The sequence below is a fragment of the Sceloporus occidentalis genome, unplaced genomic scaffold (assembly GCF_023333645.1).
Source record: "Sceloporus occidentalis isolate IW3139 unplaced genomic scaffold, rSceOcc1.0.p SCAF_13, whole genome shotgun sequence".
Classification (NCBI taxonomy): Eukaryota; Metazoa; Chordata; class Lepidosauria; order Squamata; family Phrynosomatidae; genus Sceloporus; species Sceloporus occidentalis.
Genome location: NW_028316993.1, coordinates 6698047 through 6724600, shown reverse-complemented (window position 1 = coordinate 6724600; position 26554 = coordinate 6698047). Strand labels below are relative to the sequence as shown.

Genomic DNA, 26554 nt, shown 5'->3' with positions numbered 1-26554 from the left:
GCACAAGTCTCTCTCGACACGTGTCAGTCCCGCCCGTCCGTGTGCACGTGGGAGCGCGCGTTCCGGGGACAGACCCGTGTCACGGCTTCCCGAAGAGCAAGGGAGCCTTTCCTTTGGATCTTCAGGAGTTCCCAGCCAAGCAGCGAGGCAGAGGTTTTTCCCGGCCAAATGCGGGCCAGGCAGCCGGCCATCCTGCCCCGGGAGCCTGCTCTCTCTAGTCAAGAACCCTCCCGAACGTGGGGAGGAGCGGCTGCAAAGAGGCCCTTCCCAGCCCTCGCCTTTCGGAACAGGGCCTGGAAAAGGTCCCCCTTGGCTCTGGTTCCCCAAGTAGGCCAGAAAAAGTAACCTTTACGGTACAAAGTTGAGCCCCTCGCTTCAGAAAAGTAGGGCACAGACTCCTGGAGGAGTCTAGGGCTGGCAGTGAAGCCCTGCTGCTGCCCGTTATCCATGGCTCAGTGTAAGTGTCCCGAGAAGGCCAAAGCAGCCCTGGCCCTTGGCCACAACAGCCTCCAGTTCCCAGAAGGCCATAGCACTGAGCCCGGGCAGTGAAAGCGGATCCCTCCCAAGGGAAAAGGCCCAGTGAGCTCCATCCAAGGGGAGGGTCTCTCTTTGGCCTTAGCCTCCCAACTAGAGCCCTGGCCTTCTCCGGCCAATGGGAGGCTGCGGAGGCCGGACTGGGGCGAAGGCAGCCCTTCCATGATCCTCCGCCCGGCCCTCGAGGGCGCCCCCTGCAGGAGGCAGGCGGGAGGGCCCTCGGAGGGGGCTCGGTCGGGGGCTATTTCGGGGGAGTCGCAAGGCGGGCCCCTCCCTCCCCCCGAGGCTAAATATAGCCCCCCGATGCCCGCCCCTCCCTCTCTCTCTCCCTCCCTCCTTCCTTCCTTCTTTCTGGACGCCTCCTTTGCCGGACGGACGGAGCTCTGCGGGGGTGACCCTCTTCCCTCTCCGTGAGTGGCTTCTGGGGGTCGCCGAGGGTCCCCTCCCTCCCTCCTTTCCTGGCCCCAGAGAGGGAGGGAGCCCAGGGCCTGGGTCCCGCCGGGGGGCTCCCTTTGGGCCCTGCCTGCCTCCCCGCAGAAGTGCCTCTGAGCATGTCCCGACTGCCTTTCCCTCCCAGCCGCCTGGCCCCAGAGAGCCCCGCGCATTTCAAGGGGGCTCCCCTCCTGGCAACGGGCCCCTGCCAAGGTTTTGGGTCTGGGGTCCCCGGGGGGGAGGGGGAGGGGAGCCCCGGCGGGCGGGCGGCCTTCGTCCGGCAGGAGGCAGGCTCCTCGGAACCAGGAAGGGGCAGCCCTCCCCGGACGGAGGCCCAAAGGAGGGCAAAGGAAGGAGGGAAGAAGGAAAGAGAGAAAGGCAAAACTTCAGAGAGAGAGAGCAAAAAGAGAGTACGAAACGTGAAGAAAGCAAAGCAGAGAGAGAAGAAGAGAGGGAGCAAGAGAGTAAGAGAAAAGAAGAAGGAAAGGAAGGAAGAAAAAGTAGCAAGGCAGAGCTCGAGAGGAAGGGAAGGAGGAAGCACTGCAAGAGAGAAAGAAAGAGGGAAGGGAAGAGAGGATACTGAAACCAGAGAGAGGAAAAAAGAAAGGAAGAAGTAGCAAAACAAGAGAGAGAAAGAAGGAAGGAAGGAAAGTAAGAAATGTAACCAAACATGAAAGAGAGAGAGGGGGGGGGGGAGGGGGGATGTATCGCTGGAAAGAAACTTAAGTAGCAAAGCGAAACAGTAGTCAAGAAAGGGAAGAAGGAAGGAAGGGCCAGAGAGCCTTGGCAAAAGGAGGAGGAGTATGTGGGGGGGGAGCTGTTGTGTTTGGGGAGCCCCCCTTGGCTCCCCTCCCCCTCCCCCTTTTGGGCTGGGAGCATTGCTGCCATTCCTTGGCCAGCTGCCCAGTCGCCTGGTGGCCGAAGGGGGGGGGGGTCAGCGGAGGGGTCGGGGCCGGAGGAATGCCCCCCTTCCTCCCAAACAGGTGCCTGGTCCCCGCCCACCTTGCCTTCAAAGGGGGGGGGTCCCGATGTCCTTTTGTCCTCCTCCTCCTCCCTCCCTCTCTCCCTTTGGCTTTGGCTGCGGAGGCATCTGTTTGGGGACCCCCCCCCCATTAGTGGCCTCTCAGAGGGCGCCTTGAGACAGGGCCCCTTCCTTCAGATGAATGGATGAAGCTGTTTTGGCCTGGACCCCCTCCCCCCCCGGGCCCTGTGTCCCCCCCAGTGGCCATGCCTTCGCTGCCTTGGCCGGAGGAGGAGCAGACCTCCAGGTCGCCTTGCTCCCCCTCACCATCATAAAGCCCCTCAGCTGCTGGCCCTCTGCCCTCTCAGTGCCCATCCTGCCTGGCATTCCTGCATGCCTCACGTGCCTTCATACGTCAGCAGCCCTTACAACAGCCTTGCAGTGGAGGCCACTGGGCACTCCTCCCTCAAGACAGTCTTCCTTTGTCAGTTTCTGAAACAGTGTTTCTGGAAAAGAAAATGAAATGGACCCCACTGGGACAAACCCCCACAGACTGAGGGGGCATTGGCAAGAATGGGAAGAGCCCCCCTTGCCCCCCCATCCTTTGCCTATCAGTGGGGCGGAGGTTGGTGGCCCTCTCCCCAGCGGTCAGCCCTGGCTCCCTGGCCTTGGCCTCCTGATGCTGGGAGGAAGGACAGCCAGCCACACAAGGGGGGGGGGGTCCCCAGAACTGGGCAGAAAGAAGCCCAAGGTTGAGGGTCAGCCCTGCCTGTAAAGCATCAGCAGCGCCAGCTGTTCACCCTCTTCTTGCCATGGGTCCAATTCCAACCGATGGCAACCTATGAGCTATGGATTTACTCCAGGGACATTTGCCCCATTGCCTTCTCCAGAGGCCGAGAGAGCGTGGCTGGTCCCTCCGTGGGTCTCTGGGGCCAAGCGGGGCTTCGGAGCTTGGTCTCCTAGAGCCTGGTCCAAAGCTTAGACCACTACACCGCATTGCCTCTCAGGGTGCTTGATTCCTTGAGAGGAAAGAGGGAGGAAGGGCCACCTGGACATCTCCGCTGCCGGCGGTCACTCCAGTGCAGGGCTGAGCTGGCAGCCCAAGGGAATCTGTAGATGAAGCAGTTTCTAAATACCCCCCAAATCAGTGTATAAATACATGGTTTATTTCCAGAGGCTGAGGTGGCTGGGACGCATGTGCCACGCCCGGGGGGGCCCTGCGCACTCCCTGCCCCTAATTCGGGAAAGTGGACAGGCCCAACAACTGGACGCATGACCCTGCAGGACACAGCGGAAAATGGCTTCCGAGTCGGAGGCCTTGTGGGCCTGGGGCCAAGTTAAACCTCCCTAAATACATTGGTTAACATTTCCAGAATGCAGAGCTTGCGGAAGGGACAAAAGCTGCAGCTGGCTTGCGGCTCCAGAGAGTTGTAGTCCCAAAGGCGTCTCTCCCTCCCCTTGCCCCCCCCCCATGCTTTCCTTATGCCAGGATCCAGTGTGAAGGCCTCCAAAAAGAGTCCCGGGACACACTCTTAGCCCCAGAAAACCCATGATAGGTTCACCCCAGGGTCACCTTAAGTTGGAAATGGCTTGAAGATCCAGGGCAACCAGAAGCACAGCGTCATCTGCACATCTTGCATGGCTGACCTTCCTTCCTCCAATTCTGACTGAGGCCAATCTTCCTCTGAGCCCAGTCTTGCTCTGTGTATGATATTTTCGGCATAGAAGTGAGACAGATGGGGTGACAGACTGCATCCTTGCCTGACCCCTTTGCCAACTGGGAACTGTTTTGTTTCTCTTCTAACAGTAGCCTCTTGCCCGAAGTAGGGATTTCTCCTCAGGACTATCGGATGCTGTGCTGCACCCATTTCTTGAAGAGCAGGCCATAGCTTTGGATGATCTGCACAATCAAAGGCTTTGCTGTCTTCTAGAAAGCACAGGCTGTTTCATTGGGGAACACTTTGCAGTCTGAGCCCCAGCGACGCTAGCTTTCCTGAATCTCGCACGGACATCTGGGATTTCTCTTTCCATATCTAGTAGCCAAGGTGGCAAAAGTTATTCAGGAGCAGGAAGACACAAGATGGGAGAGGCTGCAGCCATTTGCTTGTGCCTGATCCTCCTGGGAAGGCCAGGATTCTGCCCCTTCTTCCCTCCCCTTTCCCATTCTGAGTCAGTCAACTGCTTTGGCACTTTGGACTCCATTTGCAGTAATGGAAGTCAGCTGAAAGCAAAAGCGGGAAGCGGGAGGCGAGAGAGGAGCCAGGACAGAGAAAGTGGGAGGGCAAAAGACTGAATTTGGGGCAGTTGAAGGGTATAAAAAGGGTAAATTTTTCAAGGTGCTAAGCCACTGCTGTGTAGTTAGAGTCAGGTTTTTGTCCAGCCTGGGCAGGAGAAGGGAAGGGGTCCCCTTCAACCCTTTGCTCCCTCCTTGTTAATGCTCTTGTCCTCGCACCCCTTTTCTCTTTGGCAGACTGAGGGACTCCACAGCCGTGGCATGTACTGCAGATGCCGACCGCCGGCCAGCAAGAGGGATGGAGCCACAGACTGGAGACCAGGTGCGCCCCAACCCTCCCTTCCCCACTGGGCACCACTGCCCTTGCCTTGCACAAGCCTCCGTGGCCGGTTGGCTTGGTGTGCGTCTTCCAGCATGCCCCATCCCTCACTTGGGCTCACCCTGGCCCCAAAGCCCCATCCGCCCATAGTTTCCATGCTTCTAATTTTGTCCCCCGCTGCCTCAGAGGAATGCCTCTCTGTGGATTGGGGCCTGTGGATTATGCCACGCTTTCTGAATCCTCAGCATAAAAGGGGTCTCCCGGCTGAGGAAATCGAGATGAGGGGATACTCTGATTTGTTCTGGGCTTTTTGTGTGCAGTTTGACCGCACTGAAATGTAGGGTTGGTTTTGCACAGATACGGTGGTTTATTTTCTTGATTAAAGACGATGCTTCTTGCACAGAGAACTTGCTTGCTGCATAGAAAAGTCACATTTTCTGTACCAGTTAGAAGGCTTCTGTATGGAAAATCATGTTTTCTGCCCATGCAAACAAGTGTATTTCCTTTTTTCCCCACGGAATAAGTCCTGGACTCCTGTTTTCAAGGACTTCCTTGCGGTGGGGAGAAAAATGATTCACTTTTTCATTCCTTTCCTGTGAATAAATGAAAGAAGGCCCCCAGCAGGGACCCCCTGGGCCTCAGTTTGACCCGGCCAAGAAACAGAAGCCGGCGGGAGCCATATTGGCGGGATACACAAAATATAGGAGATATTTTCCCCCAAGCCTGTCTTTTAACCAATTATTGAATGGTTTATTAAATGTATTAAATGGTTTTATTTCAGAGATGGTATAATCGCTTTTAAAAAAGGACTTGTATACACACACACACACACACACACACTGGTGGATTTTGTCTGCTTTTAGTTGGTTTTGTTCTGGTTTTAAAATACTGCTGCTCTGAATCCCAATACTAGAGAAAGGGTGGGATATCAATGATGATGGAGATGACGATGGTTCAGTGGAGGCCCTTGGTATCTACTGTGGTTTGATTCCAGGAACACCCCCCCCCCATGGATACCAAAACAATTGTCACTGTTGTAATATATTCAAGCCATAGGTGACTGAATCGGTGGATGCAGAATCCGTGGATATAGAGTGCCGACTGGATAATAGAATGTAACGTTGAGTATGTTTATAATGATCGCTGTTATTTGTCACTGCGAGGGAACCCCAACAACTGGGATGAGGGGATCCTTTGAGTCCTGGTGACCTGCAAGCACTTTCCTCCATCCCACTTTTGGGGGTTCTGCTCCTGACCTGACCCCAACCTGTGATAAGCCACAGAGGCTGCCTTCTGCATCCTGGCCCTCCCTCCATGAAGAGGAAAGTGGGCCTCCTCCTCCTCCTTTCCCTCCATCTCTCCATCTTGGGCCATTGCATCAGACATAGATTGGTGTAAAAATAGTCGCATCTCTGCCTGCGTGAGAGGCAACTTTGGTGTTGTGTGAAAGTGGCTGGTGCCTAAAGGAGGCTATTGAAAACAAACACCTTTATAATTACCCCTTTGGGGCACCAGTGTGTAGCTTGGAGACCCAGAGAAGGCAGTGAGCACCCAAGGGACCAGGCTGTGTGTGAGCGTGTGCAAGAGCGACAGGGGCCGGTGTTTGCGCACGTGACACCTACACTCTGGTCAGTGCATGGAGGAGGGCCTCACCTTTGCAACTCATGGACCCTTCTTTAAGGTTCCCTGAGCCATGGTTGCCTCGCACCTATGGCAAGGAGATCCACGCATTCATCACATCTTGCATGAGAATGGGCCTTGGGCACCAGTCTCACTTGGCTAAACAGATCCAAAAGTGGTGTGTTTTGTGTGTCACCCCGGCAGAACTCGATGGGAGGAAAACAAAAATAATATTTTTCAAGTACAGCTCCCAGAATGCCCCCCCCCCCCCGGCACTATGTCCAGTGGTTGAAGCGCCTGAGCCATTTGGGGAGGTATAGCCTGTCGTTCTGTGTGAGTGAGACAGCCATTGTCTCTCAGTGGCAGAAAACAAGGCAGAGGAGGTTGGAAAGGGAGGAAACATTCTCATAGAGCATGTTACTCAGCTGTGGAACTCACTGCCATAGGGTTTGTTGATGGACATTATCCCTAGGGACCTTAAAAATGGACAGGCAAAACTCAGGCTTCCGGCATGCAGTAGCCACCATGTTGCCATGGCCAGAGAGAGGGACAGAGAAGCCGGTGGTGAAGGCAGGCGGCCATCCTTTCGACATCTTGGGACCTTGCTTTGGCCGCTCTGGGAAATGCGATGCTGCAGTTGTTGCATGCACCCACTTGCCCCCCTCTGATGCTGCAGGCCTTTCTGTGGTTCAATGGCTGCAACAGCCAAATGTGTACCGGTAAAGGAGTCTAGGATGCTCCGTGCCTGGAAAGCGCTGTGGAAAGTTGGGGTTTGTAATGTGGCGTTACTAAGTACTCACTTCTCAGAGGTACTCATTTCTCACCGTGACAGTTGTGTGGCTTCCCAGAGTAGTTAGTTATTGTCATAGCTAACCACTTCAAGAAGTAACTCTTTACATTGTTCATTTGAAAAAGTAACTACAATAGTTACTCCTGTGCCATTGTATTTTAAATTTACTTTTAAATCTGAACACTGCCATTGCTCCCAAGATCCCTGACCTTGTTGCCTGAGGCTGCTGGGAACTGAAGTCCCAAACTCCTAGCTGGCTGAGGGCCAAGGCCCATTGCAGACATCGGTCTTGTCTCTCTGTTACCACAGCAAAGCCTTAAGATTTAAACTACTCCTCTTCTGTCTTGGCACCTGGCTGGTTGATTTCAGCATGAGCTTTCTTGGGTATTAGTCCCCTTCTTCAGACCCACAGATGGAGCCCCGTAATATGGCCCAGGTTTTGGAAGAGGGAACAGAGCGTAACCGGATACGCAGGAAGAGCCAAAGCGTGACCCTGGCTTCAAGGCATTGCAGGGCTGGTCAGGAGACCCAGGACCTTGCAAGTGGCTGGCCTTCCCTGCAGAAGTGGGGAAGCCATGATTCTGCTCAGCAAAAGGTGGATTCCTTGGAGCCAGAGACTCCTCCAAGAGAATGTGTGAGTTCAGCCAGGAGAACCTGTATGCGGCAGGCACATACATGTAGTGTGCAAAGGGGCCATGGTCTCTCCTCACGCATCTGACGATGGGTTGGAATTTGTGGGTGGATCTAGTTCAGCTGCTTCTCTTTCCAATCACCTTTTGAATGTCTTTGTTCAAAAACTGCTACTCATAAGGCAGGCATCCCATCATCATCATCACCATCACCACCACCACCACAAAAAGCCTTGTAGGGCACCTTGTGAACAAGCTGCTCTTCATGTTTGAAGAAGCATAAATGGCTGGGAGAGAAGACTGGCCCAAAAGAAGGTTACTGCTGTAATCCCCCAATTTGAAGTGGGTCCCTTAGGCTCACAGAGCACCTCTCCCAGGCCCCCAACAGACCCCCATGGTCCCCAGGAGAGGGGCAGCACCAGCAGATAAGGCACACCTACTTACTCTTTAGGCAAACATGCTTCAGACTGTGGGATCCGTGGGGAGAATGAGCACAAGCGGGGGGAGGGTTCTGTTTGTGGCACCACGCATGGCCAGGGGGCACATGCCCTGGGATGTGCCTGGTCTGCGCCAGGATGAATGTCATGTGCCACCTCTGGAATCAAAACCGCTGTCCCCCAGCCTTCGCCACCAAGACCCTGCTGCTGCTGTTGCTGCTGCTGCTGCTGCTGCTTGTGGGGCTGCCCCTCTCTGACTGTGGCCCATTTATACACAAAGATGTAATGATGCCTATATGGAGTTAAAAGGTGGGGGGAACCACCCACGTCTTTTGTGGCTTAAGATGGCAGCTAAAACAAACACCGGAGGCCACAACAACCTGCAACAGTCAGGCGGGTTAAGAACCTGCCCGATTGCAATCTTAATCCCGTCTTCCAAACCCCTTGTTTAAACAGATGGAGGCACGCAGAGGCAGAGGCCCACGGAGGAAAGACGGACGGAAAGAGGACGGAGGCCCAGCAGGGCTCCCCTGCCCCCCCCCCCCAATAGTGCACTCACTCCCACCTTTAAGTCCTGACAGATCCTGGAGGCGAATTGGATCTATCCCTTTGTTTTATGAGTTGTGTTGCCAGCCAGCCTTTTCTCTGGCCTGCCAGAGGCAGCACGTGTGACTGCTCCTCTCCCACTTTATGCTCACAACAACCTTGTGAGGTGGATCAAGTGAGGGGGAAATAGAGAGAAAAAGAGAGTGGCTGGCCCAAAGCCGCCTGCTGGGCTTCAAGACTTAGAAGGGGCATGAAAGTGGATCTCAAGCATTTGCCCAACAGACCAGTAAAGGGAACCTTGAGCCATGTAGAATAACAACAACAACGAATATTTTAAAAATAATAATAGCCCACAAAGGCTGGCGCCCTCCCTGCAGAGGAGGCCAATGTGTGCAGGAGGCCCAGGAAGGCCTGTGTGAGGCTTGTGGGTCTTTCCCAGACCAAGGTGGGGCTGCCTGGATCCCTGAATCGGATTGCAAGGGCACACGCACTGCCACATTTTACTCCATGCTCTGTGCATTGACCAGCCCTTCAGGAACAGCAACGTTTGGCCACCTGTTTGGTGGCTGCCCATTGGAAGTGCTTGAGGGGCCATCGGTCTGAGGGCTGGTGGGTCAAGTGAGCCTTCCAGTCCCAACCAGGTGGCTCTCCTGGAAACACACAAGCAGGTTGTGTGGATGCCACAATGGCTGACCCCACTGGCGGTCTCAGGCACGTTGCACACACCTCTGTGTGCATGCGCACCCCGTAAGTGCAGACCTGAGTTCAGGAACAGCCCCCCCCCCATCTGCGTGACTTGGGACCAGCCCAAGCTGAACCCAGGCCTTTGGGCAAGTCCCTCGTTGGTCAGGGCCTCCTCCATGTCTGCCTGCCAGGATCCAAAGAGGGGAATCCCTGCTGGCTTTGACTGGCACAGGCAAGCTTGTCTGGCCTTTGTTGTTGCCTCGCAAAAAGAAAGGCTGCCCACTGAGGAAGGCTGGTAGTTGACCTGGGGCTACTCACTGCCTCTAAGCATGCCCTGCTTTGCAGGACTGTTGTGAGGGTTAACAACCAGGGGGAGTGGAAGGAGGGCTTACTTATGTCACTCTGTCAGAGGAAGGGAGGGAATCAAGCAGCTACATGCAACTTCCAATTAGCCGGCTGGGTGGGGATCCAAATGGTGAGACCACCAGCAGGGCTGCAGAAAACGCAACCAGTTGTTTGTTGTTGAGTCAACACCTGGTTGGTGTTGTTTTGGGGGAGGGAGTACCTAAAGAGGCTGGTGGGGGGGAGGATCAACCTCAGGGTTGCTGAATGTGGGGCAGGGTGGGTTCCTCCCTCTAGTTCTGCAACTCAGAGGATGCTGTCCAAAGTGGCTCCTAAAAGGAGGACCCGAGCGGCAAGGACAGCTTAGATTTCAGAGGGCAAGGCGGTAGGCTTACACGCTTCTCAGCTGTGATGATGCCTCTTAAACAAAGGGTTAAAAAAGAAGCCGCTCTCCCTGCTGCTCCTTCCATACATTGACACTCTGTTGAAGAATCCTGCAAGTGTTTCCCAAATAAGCTCTGCATCTTGCAAGGGATTCTCTGAGTATTTTTTAGGATCCAGTGAAAGTGCAGTCTAAAGAATAACACCTTCTCCAAGTGCTGACGACTGCTGTTCCCATCATCCTGCATTTTGGCCCTGATGTCTGGGCTGATGTTTTTTTTAGCCCAGGGCCTCTGGGGGATGCAAGGGTTGGGGGTAGCAGTCCACTTGTGAAGGCCAGATGGACCCAGGGCAGGGCCCCCACTATCTGACGGTCTTTGATGCTCCAGAGACCGGAGTCTGACCCAGTACCTTAGGAAGAGCATCCTGATGGCAATTTCTGTCCCACTATGGAACGGAGTCCCTCTGGGGAAGTGAGCTCTCCTTCAGCAGTGGGCTTTAAGCGGAGCTTAGATTCCTGAACTGGCGGCAGCTTGAGGGGCCTTTGGGGACACTTCTGACTCTAGGTTGGTCTGCAAGGTGCCTCTGCTGTCTCTATGTCTCTCCTGAGGGCCACATCTCTGCAGGGTTACAGCTGGCCTGGGATGTGCGCTGGCAGTGAAGCATCTGGACAGATCCTAAGGAGGCTTCAGAGCCACAAGGCAGTAAGGGGGGGGGTCTCAGTTTCTTACAGAATTAAGGTGCTTGTTTTACTTGGCACTAATCCCTGCTGTATCTGTTGAGGCTCACTTCCTTGCATCAGTTATCTGCAGATCCCAAAGTATTTTGGGGAATCATTCTGTTCAGAAATATGTATTATAGTTGTTGGGGTTTTTTGGGGGGGGAATTGCATGAAGATTGTGGGGTTTGTGCAAAAAACATTTTCCAGGTGGCAGTTTTTGTGTGCAAGATCGCTGTTCTTTGGATGTACCAAAGAGAGAAAAGCAATCTTCCACCAAGAGAAGCCCCACGTGGGGACATGGCGATGGCGCTTTTGGGGCAGGAAAGCAAGTTGTTGTTGTTGTTGTTTAAAGCACTACAAATTTCACCGAAAGAACCTGCATCTATTTCTGCTCTGAAGAATTTTCCGAAACATTTTGGGATGTGGGAGCACTGGGCGATCGCTTGCAAAACGGTGGCCCTCCTTGTGTTGCTCTTCACAGTGGGGTCTTCTGGGCGCTGGGAACCCCAGTTTCCCACCCAGGGGTCCTCCGCTGCTGCTTCAGGCCCAGGCCCCCAGGGAAAGAGAGGCAGAGGCTGGTGGCCAGTCTAGGGAGGGAGGCAGCCAGCCACAGGGGACTTCCCCCCATGACTGCCTGCCTCTCTCTGCCTCTCGGTGGGGAGGAAGGTGGAATCTTCCAGCCTGGCTGGGCCAGCGGCGTGTCTGGACAGGGCCTCCCGCCCTGCTTGCATTCCTCCGGATCTGCTCTTGCCTGCCTGCCTGCCTGGGGCTTTGGCCCAGCCACCCTCTCTCCCCCAGGGACACAACAAGGGTGCTTCCCACCCAACAGCCGGGAACCCTGACCCCCTGCAAGTCCCCAAAGTGCAGTGGAGGCTCAGGGGACTCCCACTTTTGCAGGGCTGAACCACACCAGGTGCCAAGTGGTTGCCCTGGGAGGTGGGCCCTGCTCCACGGATGGGGAACAGTGGAGGGAAAGCAGTCTGGATCCTGACCCAGGGCCCAGTCGAGGATGAGGACGGTGCTGACAACTTACGAATGAGTTGCATTTACACCTTCTCCTGCAATGAGCCTGGATGCCAACAGGCCAGCAGCTAGCTCAGGGTCAGCTGCTAAGCTTCGTGGCAGCAGGAGACCTCACACCTGCCACTGTTGGAGTGCTGCTCCCAGTATCCCCTCATGTTTGGCTGTGCTGGTCCAGGAGGATACCGGGAGCTGAAAGGCTGTCCTGCTCTGGTGGGAGACCTGGGTCACAGCCGGGTGAAAAGGTCCATCCATATGCCCGCTTGGCCAAGGGCTGGATGCCCCTTGTGTCCCACCAGGTGCCAGCCATGGATCCCAGAATGGGAGGCTGGAAGCCTCCTTGCTTGGTCATGGAGACCCTGGCAGCTCCTGCAGTCCCGCTGACCCCAGACATTTGCTGCCTGAGTCTACTCCCCCCCTCTGGTCATCTGTGTGGCCAAACAACGGGGGGGGGGTGGCGAAGCCGGTCCTGTGGCCTGTGAGCTGTAGGACAACAATCCTTTTATCCTGCTGCTGGCCAGTCCATTGTCCAGGGCTGGGCCCCTCCCTGCTTATCTGGGGTTTTATATCCTCCTCCGGCTGTTCCTCCAGGCTATTCCTGGAATGTTTTTGCCCTTTCCTTTCCCCCTGATTCAGCCTTGCTTTGTTTTGGACAGAGTTTGGGAAGAGGTCCAGCCTCTTCTGGGGATTCTGGGAGACGTAGTACTTCCTTCCATCTCCACTGGAAAATAAGCACACACACACACACACACCCCGGATTGGCCCAGGCCCACCTTTTGGGTCCCAAACACAGGCCTGCCTGAAATCTGCCGCTGGTGGCTTTCCCAAGGCCCCTTCTCCCCCCCCCCCCCGCAATGCCACAAGCCCCGCTTTATGGCTCCCTTGTGCCCCAAGGCCAGCTCCATGTGTCTTTGGGTGGGAAGGGAGGGAGGCCTCCTGGGCACGGAAAGCAGGGCCTCCTCAGTGGAGGCACCGGAGGCAGAGGCTCCTTGGACAGTGGCTTCTCACTGCAAAGGAGGACAAGGCCCCACAAAATGTAGGACAGACAAGGGAAATGCAGGGCATTCCAAAATGAAAGCTAAAAACCCTCACATAAAGTTATGCTTCTGAGTTGTGCTCAGAATGGAGGACATTTTGGAATTCCTCCTGGACCAAAGGCTGGGATGTAGGACACGTCCAGGGAAAGGAGGACCTGTCTCCCGCCCCCCATTTGCCGCCCAGAGGCCTTTCCTTCGCCTTCCCGGCCTTCCTCCCTTTCTGCCTCTCTCTGAAGCCTGGCCCCAGAAGGCCCTGACCCTTCCGCTGGCATTGGGGCATTGGCCGGAGGGGTCACCCAAGGGGTCACTGCCCCTTGACCCCCCACAGCCCCCCAGGAGCCTTGCCAACCTTTTTTCTCCTAAGGTTACTCATAAATGGTGATTGCTGCTTGTCCAAGAAGGTGGTAGTTGCCCCTAATGCTCCAGCGTTCCCCCGAAGTACCTGAAAGAACGAAGGGGGGGAGAGTGTGTGTGTGTGTGTGTGTGTGGCCACAACGTGTAACGCAAAGAATGCTGATGGTGAATAATAGTGAGCAAATAAATAATGCTCAGGGTCAGTCATAGTGATCTCTCTCTCTCTCTCTCTCTGCCATTGTATACTCTATAAAAGGGAATGAAAAGGAGGCGTGTTTCGGGGTCCCTTCCTCTGGGGCCTCGAGGGGATCCCCAAGCTCCTTCAGCCGCACTGCGCATGCGCGCTGCCTGCCTGTGTGGGCGGGGCGGGGCGGGGCGTGTCCGCGGTGTCCATGGCGACGCGGCGGTGACGTGGTCCAGGGGCGGGGCGTGGGCGTCCGGCGCCTTATGAGGCGGAGGGAGACCCGCGCAGCCGGAGAGGCGCCGACGACGCCGGACCCGAAGGAGGACATGAAGACCCCCGCGGACGCAGGTGGGGACAGGGGCTGGGCTCCCGCGGAGGGACCCCTTCCTTCCTTCCTTCCTTCCTTCCTTCCTTCCTTCCTCGGGAAGAGAGGGACGGAGGGCCCGCGGGGCTTCCGCGGGGAACCAGGGGCGACGCGTGTCTCCTGCGGGGGAAGAAAGTTCCGCCGCCGCTTCTTGGGAAGCCCTCGGCCTTCTCCGGGGGAAAGGAACTTTGGGGGGAGAGGGAAGGGAAAGACCCCTTCCCTTCCTCCGCCGAGGGAGGGAGGGAGGGAGGGAGGGAGGGGGCTGCGTGACTTCCGACCCTTGAGCCCCGGACTTTGTCCCTCCTCCTCCTCCTCCTCCTCCTGGAAGCGGGGGGGGGCAGGGGCGGGGTTTTGGGGGGCTCCCTCGCTGGACTTCGCCACGGAAAGAGCCCCGCGTGGCTTTCTTGGGGGGGTCCTTCTTTCCAAGGGGCGCAGTGCTGGGGGTCTCTGGGGGGCCTTTCCTTCCTTGCAGGGGCTGCGGGGTCGCACTCCGGAACCCCCTCCCTCCCTCCCTCCCTCCCTCCGGGTTTTCTGTTTTGGCTGAGGCCCCCTCCCCCTCCCCCTCCCCCTCCTCGATTGTCTGCCTCCTGGAATCCGCGCCCTCCTCCCTTTTCCTCCTTCCTTCCTTCCTTCCTTCCTCCTCCTTTGCTTCTGATCGGACTTGTGCCCCCGCCCCCCCTTTTGACGCCGCGGAGGCAGCAAGAAACGGGACCCGGGCAAACTTTCCCTTCCTTCCTTCCTTCCTTCCCTCCAACTCCGGGAAAGTTCTTTCCCTCGGGATTTCGAAGCAGAAAAGCAAGCCCCCTCCCCCCCTTGATCGAAGGCGAAGCATCGGAATCCCCCTCCCCTCCCCTCCCCCTCCCGGGATTTTCGGGGCCTGGGCTCCTGCAGCGCCCCCCAAACGCTCGGGCTTTTTGTTTTGCCAATTGGATGCAGCCACCCAGAAAGAAGCAACAGTTCTCCCTCTCTCTCTCTCTCTCTCTCTGTCTCTGTCCTTCCTTGCCCTCCCTCCCCCCCTTTTGCAAAAATCCAGCGCAGGGAATTTGGGGGGGGTTCTGTGGGGTGATGTAATGGAGAGGGCCCCCGCCCCTCCTGGCTCCCTCTTCTCTCTCTCTCTCTCTCTCTCTCTCTCTTTCTCTTTCTTTCTTTCTTTCTTTCTTTCCTGAAGCTGGGATTGAATTCCATCCCTTTTAGCGGCTGGCTCTGGGGATTAGTCACAGGGCGGTTGGAGTGTGGTTTGGAGAGGAGGCTGCCTCCTCCGAGTGTGAGTTGGGGAGGGAGGGAGGGAGGGAGTGTGCAAAAGGAGAGAGAGAGAGAGAGAGAGAGAGGAGGCTGCTTCAAAGCCACACCAACTTAATCCCCCCCACTAACTTCCCTGCCCCGCTTTGGCTGCTGTTTTCCAGGAAAGGGCCCCGAGGGGCGCCTGCCTGCCTTCCCCAAAGGGAGGGCCCTCCCCAAAAGGGGCCAGAGAGGGCTCCAGCTCCGAAAGCAGACAAAAGGAGGCCGGGAAGTGCAAGTGTGCAAGCCAGGAGTGGGAGGGAGGGTGCTAAGATGGAGGAGCCCCCTTTCCAGCCGAGCCCAAAGGCTCTCAAAGCACACAAAAGTCTGGAAGCAGCCCCAGCCCCAGCCCCCCCCCCCCCCAGGCACAGAGCCCCAAACAGTGGAAAATTTGACGCGGGGGGGGGGAGGGGAAGGAGGCTCCTGCAAAGAAAGTTGGACCAAGAAGAAGAAGAAGCCAGGGCTGCTGCCACTGGGCCCCACACACTCTGCCCATTGTGTGCACTGCTGCCATGCGCTGCCCTCTTCCAGGGGGTGCCCTTCCTCTGCGAGGCAGAAGGGGCCCTGGGGTCTGTGGGATGCCTCCCTCAAGGCATGTGCAGCCTGGGTCTCAGATATAGTTGGGGTCATGATTCGTGTGAGCTCTCCCTCCCCCCCCCCGTGGGCATCTGGGACCCATAAAACTTGTGGGGCAGAGGAGGAGAGGCCGGCACCTGGGGCGTGTGGGTGGCAAGAGCCCTGCCATGATCTCTGTGGTGGGGATGGCTGCTGTCTGCCTCTCTTCCTCTCCCCCCCCCCCGCCCCACACTTTTGGCAATGGGGCACTGCTGCTGCTGGGGCAATGCCAGCCAACAGACGGCGGCGGCGGTTGGCTTTCCTCTGGCTTTGCTCCTCTGCCGCCCCCCTCTCTGCCCGCCTGGTTGGCAAAGAGGTGGCTTAGTTGGTGGAGACATGGCAGCAACACATGTCTGCAACCCACAGCGGGCGGCTGGGTGGGTGGCAGGCAGGAAGGCGCATGTGGGGCTGGCCACACCTCCAAGACGTGGGATTTTGGGAAGCCCACACAGAGGCCCCCATGAAAACAGGAGTGGCATCTATGGGTTGGCATTCAGACCAGGCAAGGGGGGGCTTTCCTGGATTCTTAGCTTGGGGGTTAATAGGAGCCCCCCCCCCCCCCCAAGATCTCGCTTGGCTAAAGGAGAGCAGGGCCTGCTGGGGCATCTGACTTCTGTTTTTCTCTTTTTAGACAATAAGGTGGCACTCCTGCCTCATTGCGCGCTCTCTCTGGAAGACCAAATGTTTGCTTTGAGGGAGGGGGCCATGGGACCACCATCTTTCTCCCACCCAGGAAGGAGCTTGCTGACTTTTGTGAAGGAGGGTGCATTGGGGACAGTCTCTGGAGCCAAAAGTGGGTCCTGGAAACTCGACTGCTCCTTCTCACCCTCCGTCCTGCTTGGCTGCCCTCCACCCCATAACGGCCGCCCCACACTTTCTGCAGGCAGCCTTGTGGCCACTCTGATACTTTCCCTCGCCTTCCCTTGTTCTAAAGGAGTGAAGTCCAGGCAATGATCTTAATACCGAAGGGCAGGTAGCAATGCTTGCCACTCTTCTCCTTGCAGGCCCCCCAAAACAAGGCACAGATGTATAGTTTGATGTGAAGGGATGAAGTTGGGGTTTTCCTGGGTGGGGGCAGTTTCCCTGACAGAATCCTCTTCTACAGTTTGCTGGGTGCTGCAGGTTTGGCAATGTCTTAATTTTTGGAAGGCTTCTTGAGTCCAACTTTTGTGGGGAAAGAAGGGTGTAGGTGAAATTGTCATCATCTTCATCATCATCATCTCCAAGTGTTCAGTGTGCCTCTCTGTAGTGCAAGTATCGCTGTATTCGCCTTGGAGCTGCATCTCCAAACAGTAACTGTAATGAACACTCAGACTCCCCCACACACACTTTTCTTGTCTCTGGCTTCATGCATTCCCACCCCACACAATTGGAACAAGAGGCTTGCCCTTCTACTGGAGGGGGGAAGGTGGTGCGCTTAGCCTGGGCCCCACTTGCTGCTCCTTGCACACTTGTGTGAACCGTGCAAGAACTGAAGTTCCTCAAGTTTGTGCCCAGATGTTCTGCATCTTTGGGGGGGAGTATGCGTGTGGCGATGGAGGGTAGGTACCCTGATTGTCATGGTTATGTGAGCCTTGGCATAATTCTTCCTCCCCCCTCCTGGGGGCAGCTGGGGGGTCAGATTGTGCCCTGCCTCATTACCCCCCAGGAAGGAGGGGAGAAGAGGGGGCAGCGCTGGCGTGTCGGGTAGTGCCAGCCGGGAGAACAGTAGCCCATTCAGCCGCGCACTGTTTGGATCTCTGGCAGGCGCTGATGTCACAGCCGCCCCCTTCCCCCACCGCTTTGCTAATTAGTGAGAACAGGCCCGTGTGTGTGCGTGTGCGTGTGGGAGAGTGGGGCTGACTCAGAGGCTGCAACCTGGGGAGGAGGAAGGGGAGTGGGGCCCACTGGGTTCCCTCCTCCATCCCTCTCCCCACCTCAAATGTTCACAGGAACTGGGAGGTGGGATGCATCCACCCACCTGCGGAGGGAGGGACATGGTCTCTTTTCTTTACCCTCCTGCTCCATGAGTCCAGCTTCTTCTTCCTCCAGATGCCCAGGTGTTGCGCCAGGTAACCCAGGTGTGATGCCAGGCAGGTGGTGCACCCTTGGACCCATCTTCTGATGGTTGGGCAGTGCATAGAGCCCCAGAACGTCTTACCTCTCTCTTCCAGCATCCTAATATTGCTTCCCCCACCATGCCTCTCTTGAGGTGCCAAGATGGGGCTGGCTCTGGAGAACATGGGAGTCCTTGTTGTGCCCAGTTACCCTGCGTGGGCACCGTTTGTGTTTCCCACCTTGTGCCAAGAGGGCCATGAGAGTGGGGGTCCTGCTCTGGTTTGCCCAGGACCTTCTATTGTGGGGAGCCGTCCTGTGGGCTGCCTTTCCTTTGGGGTGCTGCTGCCCAGTTTGTGCTGCCTTTTCTCCCCCCCCACTTTCCTCCCGTTTATTTTTAGCCTTTCTCTCCCTTGCTGTTGCCTGTTGCTTGGAGACTGGTACTTTGTGGTGGTGGTGGTGGTTGGGTGTGTGTGAGAGTGTGGTGTTGGGGAGATGGTTGCTGTGTGTGAAGGGCCCAGTGGTGCCAGGGATCATGGCCGTGTGGGAAGAAGTAGGATGTTCAGCCTCCCATACCCTGGGTGCGCATCTTTCTCCTCCTCTCGCTGTCAGGGTTTTGGGGTGTTTCGTTCCCCCCAACCCATTAGCCAATTTTGGGGTGCAGGCACCCCAGGGGAGGAGGCGTGTGCCCCTGTCCATCCATCTAATCCCACCCTGGTCTGGGACGCGTGGGTCTCGCCCTCCCACCCCTCTGCCGCGATGACATCACCGCCCTAATGGCTCGGTCTCTGCCTCCACCGCCAATGCCGATGCCCTTGAGCTGGCGCCCGCGTCCCCGGCCTCCATTACAGGGCCCTGAATTATTGATGGGCTCACAGCGCCTGGGGTTTGGGAAATGGGAAACCACATTGCTCCCCCCTTCCTATCCCTCCCCCCCATGAGTGGCAAGGCTGAGAGCCCCCTCATGCCAAGGGGGCTGGGGAGGGCTCAGCGGTTCCATCAAGGAGGCTGGGAGGGGAGAGGGCCGGGGGGGTATGTTTAATGGGGGGGTGTCTCTGAATTGTGCGAGCGCACACACACACACAGATGAGAGAAGGGAGAGAGCTTTCTGTGAGACCATGTACTGTACATGCATACGCTGGTGGGGGCAAATACCATTGAGTGCCTATTCTGCATGCTCGTCTGCCTCATAGGACTGTTGTGAGGATGTAGCACAGGGGCAGAGCTCTGGCTTTGATGGAGAAGAGTTGGGATTAAACTAAAAACTGGTGCCTTTTGGTCTGGAGGGGGTTCAGTGGGTGCCGTTTTTGGGCTGGGAGCCTGAGTGTTCCTTGGTAAGAGAACCAGGATGGCTAAAGAAGCCAATGTCTCCTCTTCTCCCTGCCCCTTCCCAAAATATCTGGCTTGCATGTGCTGGGAGAGTGGCTTTGTTTACTGGATGGCTGCAGGGCATGCTGGGAAACATCGGCCTACTGCCTTCCTTGTTGGACTTCCTGTTTACAAGAGGAGGGTGGCAAAGAATTGGTCCAGAGATCCTCTGCCCCCCCTTGGCACTTTGCACCTGGGCCTTGGCACTTGGGGGGTGGCAGTGGTGGTAGCAGAGGAGACTAGCTTTGCAAAGGGGGTACATGGGTGGGCGTCTGTCCTTTGGGGAGGAGGGCTACTGGCGGCCTCTGGGCTTTCCACCCCCCCCCCCCCAAGGAATGCTTGCAAAGAGCTGGGCGGCTGCAGCTGGAAAAAAGGGCCCCTTGTCTGGAGCTGCTGACCTCAGCTGCTAACCATCCCCCCCTTTCCTGCCCAGGAGTGAGAACATGGCACACTGGGAGAAAGCTGCCCCCCCCCCACACACACACACTGGCAACCATGATGCTGTGCTGTGCCTCTCCTCCATCTCCTACCCCCCTGCTGCCCCAGTATGGGTCTGGCTTTCCTTCCAAGCCCCCCTGCCTTCCAGTTGCAGCTCCCTCTCTTTCTTTCTCTTGCACATTCCCCCATTCTCTTGCCTGGGTCTATTTTGGCACTGGAAAGAGGCTCAGGAGTGAGCAAGAGTGTCCAGGTATGTGTCCCCTGGAGACAGCTGTAACTTTGGAAGAAGGGAGGCTGCGCAGAGGCTCAGTCCCCAATTTCTCCCTGTCTTTTCCTCCAGGTGGGGAGGGATCCAAGTGGCCAGCCTTGCTGCCCCCCTTCCTCCCTTCCCTCCCACACAGATCTGGTTGGGCCCTCGCCTGGAAGTCGCAAGGCGGCTTGGCCGGACTCCCAGCCTCCTGGCTGTGCAGGGGAGAGGCAGCGGCGACAGAGGCGCGGCCACGGCACAGCAGCCGGTTTCCTGTTTTGCCCCCTCCCTGAGTGAAGTGGGGGGAGGAGCAAAGGAGAAGGCTCAGTGGGGAGGGATCCATGTGTGCATGCATGCGCGTGCGCGCCTGGGTTTTGTTGGGCCCTGGCTGGGGCTGGATGGAGAAGTCTTGCAAGTTCCAGCCGCCTCTTGGCTTGAACGCTGAGCCCCTCTGCCAGTGCGGCTGATGGGATGCAGGAAGTGGAGGGAGGTAGGGGAGAAAGCAGGTCCTTTGGTCCAATTCTGGGGGGGGGGGGAAAGCCCTTCTAGAAAAAAGTTTATTTGCTTCTCTCCCGCTCTTGCTTTTCCTTCCAGGCCTTTAGGCTAACTCTGCTCCTCCTTCTCCTTGCCAGGTTTCGCCTTCCCAGACTGGGCCTACAAGCCAGAGTCGAGTCCCGGCTCGCGCCAGATCCAGCTCTGGCACTTCATCCTGGAGCTGCTGCGCAAAGAGGAGTACCACGACGTCATTGCCTGGCAGGGGGACTATGGGGAGTTTGTCATCAAGGACCCCGATGAGGTGGCCCGGCTCTGGGGGGTGCGGAAGTGCAAGCCACAGATGAATTACGACAAGCTCAGCCGGGCCCTGAGGTGAGGCTTGAGGAAAGGGCCAGGGAGGGGGACACTGTAGGCTGAATATATAGAAAGGCATCCCCCCCACTGCCATGCATCCTCTGCCCAATCTGTTTGGGGTGCACTTTTTGCAGACTAGTATGGCGTGGAGTTCTGCTTCCTCTGTCGGTCTTGTCTGCTGCTGATCCTCGCTGGCTTTGGGAATGATTGAGGCGGGGGCAGCCAGTGAAATCCCAGGCTGGGGGCCGAGTGGTCAGAGATGGAGTTTCATGGCTCTGCCTCCCTGTTTCCCCACAGCCATCACTGGTCTCTGCCATCAGCTGCTTTTCCTGGACTTCCCTAGACCTCTTTTAGTCCTTGGGTTCCTTCCTCATCTCTGAAAACATGCAGAAACAAAATAATTTTGAAAGCAGAATCAGTTGTTGAATTCAGTCTGTTCCTTCTGGGTTTATTCTTTTGGCTTTTATTGGTGCTGGACTGGGTCGTTTTAGGGTCAAGAGGAGCTGAACGCACACATGCGCCCCACAAGACAGAGTTCGCCTGCACCTCTTTCCAAGCAGCCCAAGAGCGAGAGCAGGGTCTGGCAGTAAATTCATCCTCTGAGGCAGTCTGTTCTGCTGCTGGACAGCGGTTGCAGTCAAGAAGTTCCTCCCAATGTTTGGCTGTAATCTCTTCCCTTCTTATTTGAATCCACTGGTTTGTGTCGCAGTCTCTGGATCAGCAAGAGTCAAGCTGGCTCTCTTCTTTATGGCATGCCTTCCATACAGTCCTTCCACAGATGAGGATGCTATTTAGAAGGCCATTTTGAAATAGTGATGGGATGGCTGAGTCAGAAGGGACTGTAGGGACCATCCAGTTCCTCCCCCGCTGAAGGAAAGGGGACTTCAGCTAATGGCCCTGGGAGGCAACAGTGCAGCTCCAAGTTAGCACAACAACCACAACGAAACTGCCTGTTTTTATCTGCCTATCTCTTGGGTTTGTGTGGAAGTGTGGAAATGCCCTCTTGCGAGTGTTCCTTGCTGTCACCCTCAGGGGAGATTCTTCCCTGGAAGGCATGCAGGTGGTCAGTGGGCAGTCCCAGGATGCGCTCCTTCTGCCCTCTGGGGATCCCTGCTGGGGATGTTTCACAGGGGAGGATGGTCTCTTGGGAGTGGTTTAGCTGTGGGTCCCTGCAAGGCAGAAGCGGACTGGGCTGGGAAGTCTCTGGGGATCCTTCCTACCTCTGTGGAATGTGTCCCTTCCAAATGGGCTGGGCAAGGGCAAGACTCTGCCTCCTTTGAGGGCTGTGTAGGAGTCCCTGTCTGCCCGCCATGTCCGGAAAGGCTGAGGGGCTTCTGTGATGGGTCTTGAGTCCCTGACCGCGTGGTTTTGCCGCCTCCTCCAGGTATTACTACAACAAACGGATCCTGCACAAGACCAAAGGCAAACGCTTCACGTACAAGTTCAATTTTAACAAGTTGGTGCTGGTCAACTACCCTTTCATTGACATGGGGATGGCAGGTGAGTGGGGATGATTGTGGGGCGGGAGGTTGTGTTGAGAGATATGCGTCCTTCTGGGGGACAGGTCTGTCAAGAGGGGAGCCAAATGGTGGAAGAATTAACATCTGCATGCCTCGCAGTAGCTTTGGGTAGCCTGCTCCCTCTAAACCATCTTGCGCTCGGCTTAAACGTGGCCCTGGTCACTCCAGAGGAACGGGTGGGGAGTGGGTTTGTGTCAAGATGATACAGCAGCGTGGGCAAATTCCTGGACTCTTCTTTTTCTGGACCCAATAAATACAGTGGGCCCATGTGTGGGTGGCCTCTTGGGGTGGAACTCCATCTTTTAATTGGATTGTGATGTCCCCCCCTCCCCCCCAGGTCTGGTTTGTTGTTGTTCTGTGCCATGATGTTGACTTCTGGGGCTCCTCTCCTAGGGGTTCCTTGGCTGGATTTGTCCACAAGATGTATGCCCCCATGTTCACTTTCCAAGGCTCAGAGAGTGGGACTTGCATCTGAGGTCACCCAGTGGGTTTCTCTGGCAAAGTTGGAATTTGGACTCTGTTCACCCAGACTCATGGACCAACACTCAAGCTGCTGGACTACCCTGGCTCAACTGCCCCCAGTATTGCTGGCCTAACACCATCATGTGACGACATAGTGACACGCTCAGCTCAGCTCAAGCCTTTCCTTGAATGTTTTTAAACTCTCTTTACCTCCGCAGGTGCTGCTGTGCCCCAGAGTGCCCCGCCAGTGCCCTCGGGGGGCTCTCACTTCCGCTTCCCACCCTCCACTCCGTCTGACGTACTCTCTCCTGCCGAGGACCTGCGTTCGCCGGGGGTCTTTTCGGCTGTGGCCCGCCGCCTGGCTCGGGGGTCGGTCAGCGACTGCAGCGATGGCACTTCTGCCAACTCCGAAGTGGAAGAGTCCTTGGCTGAGGAGCAGAGGCGCGGTGGGGGGGACGCTGGTAGTGGGTTCAGGGGCCCCCCGGTGCCTGGCCACCCCCGCCTAGCACATGACAGCCTCTTCAGGGTCTATCCTCGCCCTCGGGTCCCAGAGCCCCTCAGCCCATTCCCCGTCTCCCCCATGGCAGGCCCAGCTGCCCTGCTGCCCCCGCAGCTCTCCCCAGCCCTGCCCCTCACCCCCACCCACCTGAACTACACCCCCTCGCCCACCCTTAGCCCCATGTACCCCGGAGGGGGCTCCCACTTCTCCTTCAACCCCGAGGACATGAAGCGCTACCTCCAGGCCCACACCCAGAGCGTCTACAACTACCACCTCAGCCCCAGGGCCTTCCTGCATTACCCTAACATCATCATCCCCCAGCCCCAGCGCCTGGACAAGCCCCCCCTCCTGCCCCCACAGGCCGAGGAGCCACCCACCCCCTTCAAATTCAAGCTCCAGCCCCCTCCATTGGGGCGTCGCAACCGAGAAAAGCAGCAGCCCCCAACCGCCGCCACCGCTACTGGGCCCCCAGGAGAATCCAGCGGCAGCAGCGGCGTCCTCTTGGCTTCCTCTTCCACAACAGAGCTGCCACTGCCCCAGATCAAGGTGGAGCCCATTTCGGAGGGCGAGTCAGAGGAGGACCTCACGGTCGAGGTGACAGACATCAGCGAGGATGACGACGACGAGGAGGTCTTCAAGCCTCCTCCTACCCCCCTTGAAAAGGCGGCGGAGGAAGAAGACGAGGGAGAAATGGAGGTGGCAGTGGCAGCCACGACGGTGGCGTCTATGGCATCGGCTGTGTCCCAGGCTGGGGAGAGCGGCCGGTGCATCCCATTGAAGCTGCGTTTCAAGCGCCGGTGGAGTGAGGATCAGCGGCTGGAGGCCGGGGTGGGAGCCGAAGAGACGGACGACAAGAAGGTGAAAGGGGAGGAGGTGGACGCCATCCTTGGCGGGGGACGCGGGCAAGGAGGGACGGGGCTGGGCGGCCGTAGGGTCAGCACGGAGCTCCAGCAGGCCACGGCGGAACTGACCCTTGAGAACCGGGACTCCTAGAGCAGGGCAAGCGGCCCCCTCCCTCCCTCCCCCCAGGGCAGATGGACAATTGGGGGGCTGGGGGGCTTTGCTGGTTTTGCTGCCTTAACTCAGAGATTACCTTTCATCAGTTTTCCCTATCTCCTTCCCTCTTTCATCCTGAAACTGTAAATTTTATGTTTGTTTTTTTTTTCCTTTTCTGGACACCAGGAAAAAAATGTAGGGGGTGGGGGGAATATTGGAACTGTTTTTACTTGTCTATAAACGTATATAAATATGAGTATATATATATATAAAACTCTTTGCAGGGTGGGGATTTATAAAAATGAATATGCCAGTGCAACCTTTAGGTAACTCCACTCTCCCCCCTCATCTTTTCCTTTCAAAATCTTTAGAATATGCAGTCCCAGGGCCCTTTTTATCAGGATAAACAAACCAGGAATAAGGAGTAGGGGGAAACCCACCCTCCTTTTTTGACCCCTCACATTGGGGGTTGTAGGGTGGCCTTATGAAAGCTACCTCCCCAATTTCTGCCTCTTCCCTCGCCCCCCGCCATCCCCTGCCACCCTGCAATTGGCGAGTAAAAGCACAAAATAAGACTTTTTCAGCCCCTGGTGCCCTCCCCCCCATGGGACTGGAAGGAGAATTAGCCATATCTGTCCCCATTGCACTTCCCCATCCAAATAGCACTATGAGAAGTGTGTGGGTGCGTCTGTGTCTGGGAGGCGATCGCCGGGGGGGGCGGGCGAAGCACACCATTAACCTCCTCTTTCTGTTTTTCAAAAGTCCATCCGATGGAGAAGTGACTTCTTGCCTTATTTTTTAAGAAGTGGGCTTTAAAGAGTTGGGTTCCTGCCCCTCTCCGTCCCGATTGTGAGCTGATGTGAACCCTTGTGACCAAAAGTCCCCCTGCCCCTGCCCCCAAAGCTCAGCCCTCCAAAGAAATCCTCTTCGTTGCCCATTGCTTTATGTAACCAAAAAGGAGACGCGGTGGGCTTGGTGGAGACTGCAGCCGCTCTGCCCCCACAGAGACCTACTGGGGGGGGGTGTTGGTCCAAAGGGGCTTTTAAGTGCCTGTTGAAGTCCTGTTTCCAAGGGGAGACTGGTGCAGGGAGTGGGCTGCACACCTCTCTCTTTCCGCTCTCCCCCCTTCCCCTTTCCTCTTGTCTGTGAAGCCTCTCTCTTTTACACACACACACATGCACACACACTTGAGCAAAATGAAGGTGCCGGCAGTGAGGGGGCCTTCAGTGCCCCCTTGGACCGATGTCTTCCTTGAGCTCCTGGAGAGCATCTGGAAATTGCCCAGAGACCGTCCTGGGGAAGGATGGCAGGGTGACGGTGCCTTCAAGAAACAAAGCAGGGATTCCTCCCCCCCAATCAAAGTACAGCCCCTTCCCCAAGGTTCTGCCCCAAGGCATGGGAAGCTACCCCAAGGCTTTTGGAGTGCTCCCCTGCTTCTCGGGGTAAGAAAGTGCGGAACCCATTCCCAACCAGAGAGAGCCAGGCAGGCTTGTGTCCACCGTTGTGGTTTTTGTTCTGTTGTCGCTGCTGCTGCTGCCTCCAGAGGAGCCCCAGGCCCTGTTGGGGGGTGGGTTGGGGGTGGCTTTCAGCTTGGGGGCTGGAGCAGGGCCTGAGGCGGCTGTCTATCAGGCAAACGCAACGTGGGAACGGGTGCGAGGGGTTTTGTGCAGCCTTATTCAGATCCTTGTACATATCAAAGAAATGGGGGTGTCTCATTTTAAGAATGTAAGGGGAAAAAGACATTAAAAAAGCAACCAATAAAAGGTTTTGAGATTTTATAACTTTGTGCTCACTGCCTTGGTTCCCCCCCCCCTTTTGTTTAAAAGAAAAACTACACTTTGCAAAAGTTCTGTCCATAAACACACAGGGAATGTGAACATGGGCACACAACCTGCAGCATTGTCCAGTTGTGATACTTCGCATGAAGCCCTTTCACGTCGTTCAAACAGACTGAATTACTGAGTTGCAGGGGAAACAATTCTGCCTCACCCAACTTGGTGACATCTAGGTGAGCTGGACTACAGATCCCATCATCCCCATTCAACCTGGTGGCAGAGGATGGAACATCAGTTGGGAAAGGTGGTGCATCCTTGGGTGTCATTCGGCCACTGCTTTGTTCTTGGTTTCAGATGATCATGGTCTCTGCACTTCAAGAACTGGCTTTCTGTGCCCCGTGTTCTGGGCAGGCTGGCTTGGGAGATGATGGGGGTTGGCATCCTAAGAGGTCTGGAAGGGCAGCAGGAGGGGTCACTCAGAAAACTTGCACAAATCACAACAAGGGCACTTTGACCCCATTTGGGCTGCAGTGCCATTTTATGGCATTGTGCGGTTTGTAGTTCATTGAGGGATGTAGCTATTCTCTCCGACTTGAAGCTACCAGGAGGTGGTTGGGGCAGTCATAACTGTGGTCCAAGTCCTCCGGTTCTTCTCTGACTTTATGGCTCTCTTGTCCGCAGCGGCCATTCAGAGGGATCCCTGACCTTGCCGTGTCTGGCTGAAATCCTGGATGGAGCTGGCCAGCCGGCCAGCCGTGCAAATATTTCCAGGAGAAGAGAAAGAGGCACTCTGGGGCTTGTTTGCAGGGCGGGTGGGCAGGAGAACAGGCCTTTCCGGTTAAAAATTTCCATGCTTCTCCTTTCTCGCTGCAGGCGCCTGGTGTG

At 56.5% G+C, this 26554-nt stretch overlaps 1 protein-coding gene across 4 annotated transcripts; it reads left to right on the top strand.

Annotated features, from left to right (window-relative positions):
- The first annotated feature begins 869 nt into the window (after nt 1-869).
- LOC149304740 (ETS domain-containing transcription factor ERF-like) lies at nt 870-25677 on the top strand. Of its 4 annotated transcripts, none has more exons than XM_089478875.1 (5): nt 870-944; nt 4398-4482; nt 20201-20435; nt 21802-21917; nt 22618-25677. In XM_089478875.1, exons 2-5 carry the CDS (start codon nt 4422-4424, stop codon nt 23889-23891), a joined length of 1686 nt encoding a protein of 561 aa, XP_089335001.1. In that variant the 5' UTR covers nt 870-944; nt 4398-4421; the 3' UTR covers nt 23892-25677. The 4 variants fall into 4 exon arrangements, with proteins under 4 accessions (XP_089335001.1, XP_089334999.1, XP_089335002.1 ...); XM_089478873.1 differs by lacking the exon at nt 870-944 and adding an exon at nt 1003-1430; XM_089478876.1 differs by lacking the exon at nt 870-944 and adding an exon at nt 1338-1617.
- The last annotated feature ends 877 nt before the right edge of the window (nt 25678-26554 follow it).